Here is a 15,125-nt window from a genome sequence, read left to right as displayed (position 1 = left end):
CTTAACACTAATGCCCTTAACTGGAGCTATCTAGCAGGGATTAAGGGCCAATATAATTTAATATTTTTATTTGTAATCTAGATGAAGGAACTAAGATTATAATCTCATATTTCTAATTAATACTAATTTAGGTATGGTCATCAACCAAAATTAAAAACAACCTGATAAATTACATGAAGAATCATTTAGAAATATAATGCAGGTTTAGTAGCATTAGGATTTGGGGCCAAGAGCAAACACATCAAATCAAAATGGAGAAGGGATATACAGGCAACAACAGTATAAAAAATAAAAACAAAAATGTTATTGTCTATCCAATAATCATGGTGTTTAAGAGGGGAAAAATTAGGCTAACAGTAGTTGGCTGTATTAATAGCCGTAATGTAAGAATACATCTTCCACTTTATTTGACAACGGACTGGCTCTAATTAGAGTATGCTTTTTGATAGTCTCATTTGAGAAGTTTGTTGAAAAGTGAAATAAGGACTAGTAAAGAACACAAAATACTAAATTATTGGGCTTCCCCGGTGGCGCAGTGGTTGAGAGTCCGCCTGCCGATGCAGGGGACACGGGTTCGTGCCCCGGTCCGGGAAGATCCCACATGCCGCGGAGCGGCTGGGCTCATAGCCATGGCCGCTGAGCCTGCGCGTCCGGAGCCTGTGCTCCGCAATGGGAGAGACCACAACAGTGAGAGGCCTGTGTACCGCAAAAAACAGAACAAAACAAAACAAAAATCACAATTATTTCTATGAGGAACAGTTAAAAGAAACTGAAGCATTTACCGTGAAAAAGAGATGGCTATAGGGAAAAATTACTACCCTCTAAGGCTGTTAAGAATTACAATAAATTGTTCTCCTGCCCTAAACAGGACTACTGCAAATGAGGGATATAGAGAAATAATGGCAAGACAATTTAATTTGCTGTAAGTAAGCTATTTTGATAATCATAAAATTTTTAAATACTAGAATATTCAAGTGGGAGAGGTTATAAAACTTTTGTCCCTAGATAGCTTTTGCAGAAAAAAACAAAACAGAAACCAAAACGCATTCCCTGCCCTGGTTCACCTATGCTATTTCACTGGTTTATCTTCTCAAACATCCACCAAGGGATACTGGAAACGTGGGGCTTTCACTCTTGTAAAGCTACCTCCTGAAGTTTATGTGCCTTCTTCATACTTTCAGTGTTTCCCTCCTGGTTCCACCTATCCAGCTCTGAATTAATACTAGCCCACTAGTCACCTAGTCCACACAGGTAAGGAATAAAAACTTTTGTTAGAAGAAGAAACTATTTGGCAAAGGTACTTTGCCGTTCAGACAAAGTACTAGTACACTACCACTGTTCCCAGTCACATACGAACAAATACTTCTAGACTGTTCATAAATATATATTGAGGTTTCCCCCTGTATAACTGGCTTGCTGGCAGGTTTTCCCGAGCTCTGAAGTGCTAGATCCCATGTCTTGACACCTCTAGACTTTCTCTTACAATTTCTTCCATAAGCGTCCATCTGCCCTGCGAGGCTCCTCGACTTCTCTTGGCCCTTTTCCCTACAAGGTCCTCAGTTGGCTCCATTTTTATGAACTGCTCCATGTAACCTATGACATTCAGACCTGTCAGATACTACTGAGGCTCCATCCTTATCTCCTCAGTACATCCAATTCCATCTCACAGTCTTACTAACAGTTAATTCCAGAGGCCTTCAAATTGAACTCTACTCATACTTACAAATTGCACTCACCAGTCTTACTGATTCTTCTTTCCTTTACTCCGCCTCAGGGTGGATTTTGGCCACAAGAGCTTGATTGGCACTGCAGGAGGCTCTGGTAACACCTCTGAAGAGAGGTGGCCTTTAACCAAGGGTGAATAGGTGGATAAGCTGGATTTTGTTTCCCTAAGGTAAGATAATTCTGAGGTGTGCTCTACAGTACCCTCCTAGAGTTGCCCAGGCTCAAGCCCAAGTTGTCTGCAGTGACTCATAATCGCCACTTGTTGGTTCTCTGTCTCACTTTTTCCTAAACAGACTAATGTTAACACAAATATTTGACTCTGCCTCCAGGTGAACCAATCCTAAAATAATCTATCTCCATATATTTACATGTGCATTTTCCCAAGAACTTCTACTGTTTTTTTGTTTTTTTGTGGTACGCGGGCCCAGGGAAGCCCCTTTTTTTCTTTTTAATAGCATTAAAAAAATATCCCACATTAACATTTTGAGTAAAAACAAATAATCTTGGTCTGTGTATATGCGGTGTGCCCACAACAAACGACTCAATTTCACACTCAGGAAGATGGTATGTATTCTCCCAAATAGACAACTCTCAAACATTTCTTGTTTCTGGCAGTTACAAGTGAGATTTCTTACAGAACACTCTGATTCTATGATCTAGTATGAGAGGGTTCAGCCATAGAAACACCTTGTTTTAGACACATTTTTCTATAAATTTCAGTAGTGATGAGAAAGATCCTCTCCTTTCTGCTCAAGAAAAGAAAGTAAATTACTTTATGTATTGTTCTTTGGCTTTTGATATGCTATGTGACACTTCAGCAAATCCTGCACACAATGATTTCTATCATTTCTGCACATGTGGCAGTTAAAAGTGCTCATTTGCATAAGTTACAACCATATACATAAGTAAAAGCGTTGTTTTTGACAGTAGATCTGATTTTGGGGATACATATGAATTTCTAAAGTTCTAATGGATTTCAGCGTTGACGTTACGGCATAGAAATAAAACATTTCTTGCAATCATTCCAGGCATACCAGATGGTGAAAAGTGTTACAATAATTCAACAGAAGGTAAAGCAAACTTACCCGAATCATCATGACTGAACATCTAATATCATGAATTGTATCATAGATCTTTTTTGAGATGTCCACAAACTGATCATCATCAAACACATCCAAAGAGTTTTTACTTAAGGCTTCCAAGGCAACATTCACTTGTGTTACAAATTCCGGAATTACTGTTAAAATGAATAAGAAAGAGAAAATTGTCCTATTTGTATTTTCAGATTTCTGGAGTTTCCGGGAAATGGGGAATCATATTTTTAAACAAATACTTGATTAATAATATTTCAATTATTTTTTAAATGTAGGGAGACAAAACATTCTGGCAGGATAATCTTGAATCTCTGAAATACAAAGGTAACCAAAGACAAGAAAGGCATCGTTATGGAGATGTTTTAAAAGATTATCTTTCTCCTTTATAGCATTTTTGTTTTGACCAAGGTTGGAACCATATAATTATTTTTCATCCGATCCAGTGTAAGCTCAAAGAAATGACAAAAAAGAATTGGTGTGAATAATAGTTGAAATTGTAAACATAAAAATATTTAAAGAAAAGAAACATTTGAGTTGCTAAATAGAAGAAAATTAACTAAAGACACTAATTCTATCTCATAGAAATAATAAAACTACTGTAAACTTTCTATTGATAAAATATTTCCTCCTCATCAAAAATATTAATGCGAAGAAACTGGTGATCTTATATGCAAAATGTTTCTATGTAAAATAACACAACATTGAATGAGTTTAGGGATATATCAATCAGTAAGGCCAATTCATAGAATGCCCTTTTCTTTTATTAAGATTTCAAAATAGTCTCAATTAAAAACATTTTTCTGACTTTACTTTTAAGGTTAATGATAACAACATTCATTAACTCTTCAGTAGATTCAAGGCAGTTTTCTAAGTGTTTGCTGTGATTTAAATCTTAAAACAACCCCAGTATTAACCTGGGGTTCATACTTAGTTGAATGACAAAGACACAGAGAAATCAAGAATCTTTCACAGAGTCATTCTGCTAATATGACTTTTAACTACTATACCATATCATATTGAATAAGTTTCTTCCCCATGTGAATATGCAGGATAAAAGCAATTGATTTTTAGAGCAATGATTCCAAACCTGGAAGATACAGTACTTTATCTAACACAAAAATATTAATAAATATTATTTTTTCCTCCATCCAAATCTCTATCTGCATGTATGGCACACCATGTCTTGCAATCCTACCTGCCATGTTCTTGATATGGGGAAATGTTGGCAATATACATAGGTACCCATATTTTATCTAGTCTCATCTTTCCTCCACCTACTAAAATGTATCACCTATACCCTAATTCTTAGCTACTATACCCACCAGGATTATCCACTGTGCTTTTCTCCTCTGTCCATTCTCCAGGTGTACCATCCAATAAAAAGGGGCACCTGGCCACATAGGGCCACATATGACTAGGACACATTAAATTCATTAAAATTTAATTTAATTTGAAATTGAGTTCCTCAATCACATTTACCACATTTCAAGTGCTCAGTATACACCTATGGCTATTGAATTCTGTTTTGAGAGTGGCAAGATGGAATGTTTCTATCATACCAAAACTTCTACCGGATAATATTATTCAGTAGTGAGATTTCATGAAATCATTGTCTCACTTTCAGTGAACAGAATAACAAAGGCAAGGAGAAAGCTAACTCACACCGCTTTGCGTAGGAGAAACACTCCTGAACCACAATTCCCACTAATTTAGGTGTGACTCCCAAAGTGTATCTCTAATCTAACCTTTTCCCTGAATGCCAGAGCTATAAATCCAAAATGGTCCACTGCAAAATTCTACCTAAATTTTTCGTAACACCTCAAATCCATCCTATCTAAACCTAAACACATTCTTTTCTACCTGGAAAGCCTAATTTTCTTGTAATATTTTCTATCTTGACGCCCAGTCATCAAGGAAAAAAACTCAGGTGTTTTCTTTTACCTCCTACTCTTTTTTAACCTCTATATCCAAATGTCCTCTAAGTGAAATCTCCTCTACCATATAAGTACATTTTAAATCCATTGCCAGTGCAGCCCCACTGCCTCTAGCCATCATTATCTCCTGCTTGAGCCCTCACTATAGTCCTCCTGCCTAAGATCTTCTCATCCTTCACACTCATCGTAAGTATAATCTTATTGACAAAGCCAACTCTTAGCAGTGAGTACAACAGTGTCTGTCACAAAACAGATTCTCAATAAGTTGTTTTATTAGTGAGTCACATCCCTACACTGTTCAAAAATGTTCACTAGTTCCTTGAAACTTTTTCCTGTTTGTATCCCAAGTGTCTAGCCTGGCACATAGTAGATACGTAATTGAATTAAGTAATCGAATGAGTTAATGAATGAATAAATATAAAAACCCCACAAAAATGCAGGTACAAATTTAACATGTTAAGCTTGCATTTCAATGTAATTTAGGTTTTGTTCATACTAGGGAATCTCCAAAAATATTCTTATGTGGGCTTATAAGAATATTCGACATATTTAATGAGTTAATCTTTACTTTTTATAGTGTTGAGAAAGGAGGAAACTCTTACAGAAAAGTGTCCAGTTATTTCACATTTCCTTCAGGTTCTTGGGGTGAACAGCAAACCCCCCAACAAAACTTCTACTCCAAAGAACACGGCAGAGAGTCTCCTGATCACTTTGACATCCTCTATTAACCCTAAAGACATAGATAAATACAAAGAGATGTGGTTTCAAAACTTCTGGTGGGGCTTCCCTGGTGGCTCAGTGGTTGAGAGTCCGCCTGCCGATGCAGGGCACGCGGGTTCGTGCCCTGGTCTGGGAAGATCCCACATGCCGCAGAGAGGCTGGGCCCGTGAGCCATGGCCACTGAGCCTGTGCTTCCGGAGCCTGTGCTACGCAACGGGAGAGGCCACAGCAGTGAGAGGCCCGCATACTGCAAAAAAAAAAAAACCTTCTGGTGGTCTACCACTGACAAAACTCTTTTCATAGTCTTCCCCACTAAAAAAAGGTTTTTCTCATTCACCAAACACCAAAGTGTTCCATACAGTAATAAGTTAACTCTATCTACATCTTCAGTTTGTTACTAACTGCCTCTACAATTTGAAACTGCTCCTATCATCTTCCTATGTAGATCTTGGCCAAAAAAAGAGACAAGCATCAAATCACGTAAAGGTCTAGTTTTCACTGCCATGTGAGATAATGTGAGAAAGATTTGGTGTATTTTAAGGAAAATACATCATAGCCTTTTCATTATTGCAACATGATTTCAATTTAACTCCCTTAGGGGCCTCTTACTAATAAACTAATATTAGTTCCAATTAAAATAAAATCTTTGAGAAGCCAATGTTTAATTTCTGAAGTACAGATGGAAACTACTACTTTTTTCACTCTAACAGCATAAATGAACTATTCAAAGCCGACATGTAATACATTTCTCATTTCATTAGCTTAAACATCAGCTGTGGGTGTGTTTTATTCATACTATGGACATATGGTTGCTTGGATCAGAGTGGGCGTGAAATGTTTTAATGCTTTCAAGAAAATACAAAGTGAGTATAATTAAGTAGCCAGTTAGTGGTAATTTAGAAGGAAAAACAAATTGACAAAGCGATCTCAAATCCATAATCTACTACATTTCAAGAAAACAAGGTTTACATACAGTATACCATCCATCATGTTATACAATCATTGATCAGAGAGGGGGACACCTTAAACAAATTCACTCTAATCATCTGACATCCCAGGTAGGATCAACTGTTCTGAACTTTGGAGTGCAGATTTATTAAACACAAGTGGCCTTGGGGTCAATACCTCGTCAACTTCAAAGTATCTTGTCTATTTTATACTGCCAAATTCTAAGCCAGTCCTGAACTCGTTAGAAGTCTATACTTTCTCTACCAACCTTATTCAGAATATGCAGAATAATAATATCCATTGAGTGCTTACTCATCTGGGCACTGTGCTAAGCATTTTGTATGCATTGTCTCATTTAATCCCCACAGCAGCCCTGTGAGGCAGGAACTATCATTATCCTGATTTCACTGATGAGAAAACTGAGGTCAAACAGCTAATAAGTGGCAGGCTGGTAACTGAGACTCCAGAGCTTGCTCTCCGAGCCCCAAAGCTGCACTGCCTCCTTTTTTTTTTTTTTTTTTTGCGGTACGCGGGCCTCTCACCGTTGTGGCCTCTCCCGTTGCGGAGCACAGGCTCCGGACGCGCAGGCTCAGCGGCCATGGCTCACGGGCCCAGCCGCTCCGCAGCATGTGGGATCTTCCCGGACCAGGGCACGAACCCCTATCCCCTGCATCGGCAGGTGATCTCTCAGCCACTGCGCCACCAGGGAAGCCTCACTGCCTCCTTTTGATAAGTAAAATACTTTGGGCTTCTTAATTTCAGTGCTCCTGGGGCACTGAAATTAATGTTAATGTTAATTAACATTAATGTTAATGTCAATTAATTTCTAAATTAATGTTAATTTTCTGGCAATAGAGCCAACTTCTCCCAGGCCTTGAGTCTCGCTCTGGTACTAACTCAGGAATATTTTATCCCTTCTCATTTCTTGCTAGGTTTATTAAGTGCTTTTGAAAGTAGGTAAGGGTACATAATTATTGGATTAAGTAGGTCAGAAAAAAATCCAGACTCATTATAGGTAATCATCTCCAATGATGTCACTGAATTATGTTTCTATCATTAATAAAATGCAGATTAAAATATTTCTAATCATACTATTATCTTTGAAAATTATCAATGATAGAGGTATTTGGCTTTGAAAATTCACATAATGCTAAGTCACCATTTCTTTACATGATGCTAAGTAAGTGGGAAGAACTTACAGCAGAAAGTGCAATTAAGCATATGCATGACTTCTATAAATGCCACATACTCTTCATTTTTTAGATTGATTGAACAAACATTGATTATCAAGATTCATACCTTTTTTTTTTTTAAGGAAGCCAAGAGTATGTATCAGTACTGTGTTTGGTCCCTCACAGATTACGTATCATAAAAGTCAATAACTGGTGAGAATTTTTCCTTTTTTCAAATGAGAGAATCAAGGATCGGAGTGAGTGCTTTATGACACATCACACAGTTAACAAGAGCCATACTGGCCTCACTGTTCTGCTCCACCCCTACCTTCCAAACATCTGGAATAGCTCAAAAAAAAAAACCCTAAGAAATAACAGAGAGAGAAGACTTTGTTGTCATGGCTTCATGATACTATACTGATACTTTTTCCCCCTTTGGCAGACATGTTTTTTCTATATATGAAATTCTGGATAATTTAATTAGCCTGAGTGTCCAGCTTTGGGTATCTCCAGTGCCTTAGGGACTTAGCTGTTTTCCCTAAAGCTTACTCTTGATGTTTCTCAATAATACATTAATATTAATAAATAATATTAATTTATTTAAATGTTTTAGAAATTAGTCATGACTACTTAATATAAAATTTAGCTCTTTCACAATTTTCCTCATAACATTTTCAAATTTGTTAACACCACAATAATTGGTTAAATGAATGTAACTATTTAAGTATTTAAAGTTGGACCTGGACCAAGTAACGGTCTATGATGACCTCTGCTCATTATGTAACACACTATTTTAAAGGAGTTATTAACAAGTTGCCTCTGAAAAAAAAATTTTTGTTAGCTGTTTTTGTATTTCTTAGTATGAATTCTCACATATTTAAACTATCAATGCAATTTCCTATACTATCAAACCTCTCAAAATTCATCAATTTAAATTTTTACCAGGTGTAAGAGCCAGCACTCAACATGGCCTCTGATGATCTCAGCCTCCAGGTATTCACGTCTTAGTACACCCCCCTTCCCCACATTGTGCCAGACCTGTGTGCCAAACAGAACGTAGTATAAATGATGGGATGTTGCTTCTTAGGCTATTTAAAAAAGACTTCAAGAATTCCATCTTGGTCATTCTCTCTCATGTACTGCTTGCTCTGAAGAACTTCAGATGTTATGCTGTGAACAGCGTAATTGAGATGTCCACATGGCAAGGAACTGAGGCTGCTAGCTAACAGCCAGCAAGGATATGAGGCCTTGGACCAGCAGCCATGAGCTTAGAGGTGGATCCTCTAGTTTCACTCAAGCCTTCAAAATAACTGCAGCTTCAGATGACATCTTGACTGCAATGTCATGAGACTGAGGCAGAATCACACAGCTAAGCCGCTCCTGGATTCCTGAGTCTCAGAAAATGTGAAAGATAATAAATGTTTGCTGTTTTAAGCTACTAAATTTTGAAGTAATTTGTTTTACAATGGATATATACCACACTAAGAGACTGGAAAGGTCTAAGAGAATACATTACTTTTGCCTGTTTCAGTTCATTCAAATGGAATCATACTGTATATATTCTTTTTTTGTTTTTAACATCTTTATTGGAGTATAATTGCTTTACAATGGTGTGTTAGTTTCTGCTGTATAACAAAGTGAATCAGTTATACATATGTTCCCATATCTCTTCCCTCTTGTGTCTCCCTCCCTCCCACCCCTCTAGGTGGTCACAAAGCACCGAGCTGATCTCCCTGTGCTATGCGGCTGCTTCCCACTAGCTATCTATTTTACGTTTGGTAGTGTATATATGTCCATGCCACTCTCTCACTTTGTCACAGCTTACCCTTTCCCCTCCCCATATTCTCAAGGCCATTCTCTGCTAGGTCTGTATCTTTATTCCTGTCCTGCCCCTAGGTTCTTCATTACCATTTTTTCCCCTTAGATTCCATATATATGTGTTAGCATACGGTATTTGTTTTTCTGTTTCTGACTTACTTCACTCAGTATGACAGACTCTAGGTCCATCCACCTCACTACAAATAACTCAATTTCGTTTCTTTTTATGGCTGAGTAATATTCCATTGTGTATATGTGCCACATCTTCTTTACCGATTCATCTGTTGATGGACACTTAGGTTGCTTCCATGTCCTGGTTGTTGTAAATAGAGCTGCAATGAACACTGTGGTACATGACTCTTTTTGAATTATGGTTTTCTCAGGGTATATGCCCAGTAGTGGGACTGCTGGGTTGTATGGTAGTTCTAGTTTTAGTATATATTCTTTTCTATCAAGTTTCACTCAACATTAAACTTATGTGATTTGACTCATATTGCTGAATGTAGGTTTAGATTTCTCATTCTTATCACTGTATAGTATTCCAGTGTATAATTATACCACAATTTATTTATCCATTCTATAGTTAATGGGCATTTGGATAATTTCCAGTTTGGGACTACTATATATAGTGATGCTATGAAATATTGTGCACTTTTTGGTGCTAGGAATATATGCACATATTTTCAGGGAATTTACATACATATTTTCAGGGACTATACCTATCAGTGGAATTTCTGAATCACAGAATATACTTTTGTACCATGTTAATAGACACTGACAGTTTCCAAAGTGGTTGGAACACATTTTACTCGTATCAACAGTGCCTGAGAGTTCTAGCTGGTGTACATCCTCACTAACACTTGGCATATTCCAGCTTTTACATTATAGCCTTTCTGGAGGGTATATTTCCCTCTTCCTTTTTAATATATTGATCAGGTGTGTGTGTGTGTGTGTGTGTGTGTTCTACTGGGTAAGCCTCCGGATTACTTTCATTGTTTATCTACTCTCTTGTTGTTCTTGAGTTTTAACAGTTTAAATTTTCCTCCTTTAGAATCACCTACCATCTTATCTATTGCTTAAGCTCATTCTTTAACCTCTTCAGTTTCTACTATCAAGAAAAGCACAGGACTTCCCTGGTGGCACAGCAGTTAAGAATCCACCTGCCAATGCAAGGGTCATGGGTTCGGGCCCTGGTCCGGGAAGATCTCACATGCCGCGGAGCAACTGGGCCCGGGCACCACAACTGCTGAGCCTGCGCTCTAGAACCTGCGAGCCACGACTGCTGAAGCCCGCAAGCCTAGAGCCCGTTCTCTGCAACAAAGAGAAGACACCGCAATGAGAAGCCCGTGCACCAAAACGAAGAGTAGCCCCAGCTCGTTGCAACTAGAGAAAGCCCATGCACAGCAATGAAGACCCAACATAACAAAAACAAATAAATAAATTAATTTAAAAAAAGAAAAGAAAAGCACACACAGGAAAAGAGTGAAAGAAAAATAAAGAAGTAAAGGAACTCCATGATCTGTATCTCTAGCTAAATACAGATCAATGTGCAGGGGATCACACACTGATGACCATAGGAACATGGGCCATAGGAAGAGGTAAATGTAAACATTAATAAACAGAAACCTCATTTTAAATGGATTTGGGAAGACAGAAGGGGCAGCTCTCACACCCTACCTCTTGTTATCAATTGCAGACCCAACAGGAAGAGACATACCTTTGCATCTCTGAAAGGAAGAAAGTTCCTATTTTGCTACCCAGCAGGATGAAGGAAGAACTTCTCCTTGACTGGCAATAGCGCAACCAATGAGAGACTGTCTCAACTCTGCCAGTGAAAAGCCCTACACTTCAAACTCCCAGTTTCTTCCAATGGACATTTTGTTTGTAACAGCCCCGCCCACTCTTCCTTCTCCATAAAAGAATGTTCCTCTCCTTTGTTTTCCAGATCTGCCTATAGTTTGCCACAGATTCCATGTCCTGAGTTGCAGTTCTTTGCTGTTCCTGAATAAACCCATTTTGCTGGTAAATTAACTGACGGTTTTAATTTTTTAAGTCAATAGAAATGTCTAGGGGGGAAATATCTTTAAAGATGCTGAGGTGTACAAACAGATTGGGAAGGCTTCCAGTAGGAGAAACATATCTTTATTTGACATATCTTTGTGGTGTTGAGGTTGTCCTTCACATGTTGCTGGGGATTTCTTGGGTGAGAAGAAAAAGAGTTGATCTCAACTCCCCAGACTCCAACTCTCTGTGTCCAGCTGTCTATGATTATATGCCTGAGAACAGCCCTTTTCCTAACCCTGTCTACCTGGTAACTTTCTACCCACAATTCATATTTATCTTCATAGATATCAGTTCTTTGTGAAACTTTCCCTGATCACCAGCCCACCCATGCTTCTAACCGTGTTAGGCAATCTTGTCTCTTGGACTTGCTGACACTAAAGACATACATTTGCTAAAGATCCTACGTCTCTAACTGCATGTGTTTTGCTGTACTCAGCCACTTCCAAAATCCTGACAGAGAGCTCAGAAACTCTGTCAAGCCACCTTAGTTTCCTCAGGAAAGGGGTAGGTATCAGAGTCAGAACTCAGCACCAGGTATGCAGACTCACAGCCTGTACCCATTACCACTGCATTCTACTGCTGGGTGCAAGGATAACCACGCTGAGACATATCCTCAAGCATTAGAGAACACTGAGGGTAAAGAGAAGAACTAAATCTTCAAGAGAGAAAGGGTCATCTATAAAGTATTTAAATCAGATTGGTATTAGGCTTTTCATGAGCAACACCGGATACAAAAAGGAAAAATATGAAGCAACGCATTCAAGTATTAAGTAGAAATTATTTCAGAAATGAGATCCAATACTCAGCCAGTTAATTAAGTGAACAGTGGGATAAAGATTTTTTCAGGCATGCACGTACACAGAATATTTAATCTCCATGAACTCTTCATTAGGGAGATACTTGTCAATAATTCTCAAAACAAAAAGTGAGTCAAAGGAGCAAGATATGGGGCTGAGGAAATAGTGGAGTCGGAATACCAGTCAGAAATACCTGCGGGTATTTCTGTGTGTTGTACGTGGAAACAAGGAGTAAACGTGTAGATATTTTTGAGAGCCAGGGTTCTCACTATGGAATAAGAGAGGTACTACAATGGAATGTGATAAGACAAAGAACCCTATGGGATGGGATTGCACTGGAGGTGTCAGTACGAACTTATGATTGCATACATAGCAATATATTACCTTTTGTGTAAGAGTGAAGAGGAAATTAAAAAGCACATCCTTAATCAGCTTATTTTCACAAATATTAAAAAAAGACTCACATGAAAGATAAAGGAATAAGGAAACTTGTTATTTACAAGGGATGCTAAGGATTGGGTAGAAGAAATATGAGAAGATAGATCAGCAGCTGAGTATATTTTCTGTATTTTTAACTCTTGTAAGCATGTTAACATTATACAATTTTAAAAATATAAAATTGACAACAAGCATATGGGCAGGGGAAGGAAACCTAAAACCAAATGTGAGTAGCAACAAATGAACAAATGAATTTGTTTTGAGGTGTATCATCGAGGTACGTATCATCAGGTTGCTTACACTTGACTACTTTCTAAAGTCGTGCTGCCCAATCCGCTAGCTGCTAGAAATAGCCTGCTATTTAACTAAATTTACATTAAATTGATACAAATTAAAGACAATTAAAAATGCACTTCCTCAGTCACTCTAGCTCACCACATATGGCTATCATTTTAGACAGTATAGATATAGCTCAGTTCTATCCTTGCAAAATATTCTGTTAGCACTGTTGCAAATATTGCAATCAAGTATTTGTTGAGCACCTGTCCTCTGTAGGACACTGGTTTAGATTCTGGAAGAGTGAGTATCAGCTGTGTAGTTTTTCTATGTATACTTCACAAATACAAGTTATAAACCTTTGGAAAAAACCCTCTTTGGCACCTAGAAATGTCCTGGGCCATTGCAAAATTGTGTCAGGTTCTATTTACTGATACCATTCTTAGCTTTTTTGGTCAATATATATTCACCTTTGTATAAATATAGATGACTACCTAAACAAGAAAATGTATGTTTTGTTTGTGCTTTGAGAAACTACAGGTATCTTTGCTTACTGTGTGAATCCCATGAGGGCTATGGAATTTCACATCTGCTGAAATTATACTAGTTGAAATATATGTTAAAAATGTTCTGAAATTTCAGTGCCAACTTGTTATTTTTACTTTGACAGAATTGTCATTATTTTTAGTGAGTTATAATATTACAGTGAAAGAGTAGAGACTCAATCTCATTGACAGTAGTGATTTTACTTTCCCTTTAGTCATTCAATATCACAAGGTTTGTAAGGGCTTCCTATGTACAAGTGTACAATATTAAGATTTTTAAAGAACAAATTCATTTTTCTTGTATCTGATATTCGTTTATCTTGAACCTTCTTGCTATTATAATCAATATATAAAAAATTTCAGGGAGCCCAGATTAATATGATTTAAATATATATGCACGTATGATTCATTCAACAGATGTTTTTCTAGAAAGTCGAATAAAAATTGATTGTGAACTTCTTGAGTGAGAGAGCCTGTTGTATTGAATTACTCCTTTTACTAATATTTCTTGATCAAATGAAGAAAAGTCATATTTTAAATGCAGCAGGGAAGCTTCTATTTAAGGCAACTGAAATTACTTATTTTATAAATATTTATCCCTTAAGCTCTTTTTTTGTAATGCTGGATTTATGTACATTGGTTATAAACATTATTATAAACAAGTTTACTGAAGTAAATCAAGATTTATAACTCTGCTAAAATTTTTTTAAACAGTTACAGAAATACAGAAACCTCTGCATCAATGTAAGCTAGGATTGTGGAAGGTTAGTCAATTTTTTTTTTAAGGGAGCTAAAGTTCTGTAAAATGAAGAAACTGGTCTATTTCTAGCATAGACTCTCTGGATCCATAGGTCTATTCATAATCACACATGCACTGTGCTCACTTTTTCTAGCTACATTTGGTTACAAGCAGAAAGACATTAGAAAAAGATAAATGAAGGGACAGGAGGATAGCAGATGTATGGACAGATGAATGGGTAGTAAAGTAAAGTATGGGTTGTTGGAAGAAAAGATAGGTGTATAGAATCATGGGGGTAAGAATTTGTGAGTGGATGGAAGGAGAGATTAATCTTTATAACTTTCCTATTTCCAAAAGGGAAAAAAATTCAAAGAAGCTCAAAAAAGAGGCAAGGGTACAGTAAGCTTTTAAAACTTAAAACAAGGCCAAAATAACCAACAGCCACATAACGAAAGTTAGGGAAGACAAGTGTAATTACATAAAAACTTCTAGAGTTAAGGTACAGCAATTAATTATAAAACTGATCTGTTGCATTCCAGGCAAAAGTGAAGCAATGTACTACATGGTTCATATTATTTACTAAAATGGGGCTTGGCACTTTAAAGTTTTCACTGGGAATGACTTAAAAAGATTTTCCTCTTCAACACTATATGCTAAGGGGAGTGAATGTACCACTTATGTATTTATATTTCTCATTATTAAAAAACATAACAAAAAGAGTCTTCACAAATAGTGTTATAAAAGATGTAAAGGCATTCTTCAAAAGAATATTTATTTTATACAACATTATCATCTGCTTCTTCAAAAAGTTAAAGTCCTAGAATTTTTGGTTTGCACCTTTTTGGATTTCTGATA

General features: G+C 37.1%; 1 protein-coding gene across 1 annotated transcript in view; it reads right to left on the bottom strand.

Moving 5' to 3' along the window:
• CTNNA3 (catenin alpha 3) overlaps window positions 1-15,125 on the bottom strand; it is a 1,581,323-nt gene that overhangs the window by 317,503 nt on the left and 1,248,695 nt on the right. Inside the window, exon 13 of the mRNA XM_067710819.1 lies at window positions 2,811-2,962. Within this exon, the coding sequence (XP_067566920.1) occupies window positions 2,811-2,962 (152 nt within the window). The remainder of the gene's footprint in view (window positions 1-2,810; window positions 2,963-15,125) is intronic.

The sequence above is a fragment of the Pseudorca crassidens genome, chromosome 16 (assembly GCF_039906515.1).
Source record: "Pseudorca crassidens isolate mPseCra1 chromosome 16, mPseCra1.hap1, whole genome shotgun sequence".
Classification (NCBI taxonomy): domain Eukaryota; kingdom Metazoa; phylum Chordata; class Mammalia; order Artiodactyla; family Delphinidae; genus Pseudorca; species Pseudorca crassidens.
This window is presented reverse-complemented; position numbering and strand designations above follow the sequence as displayed.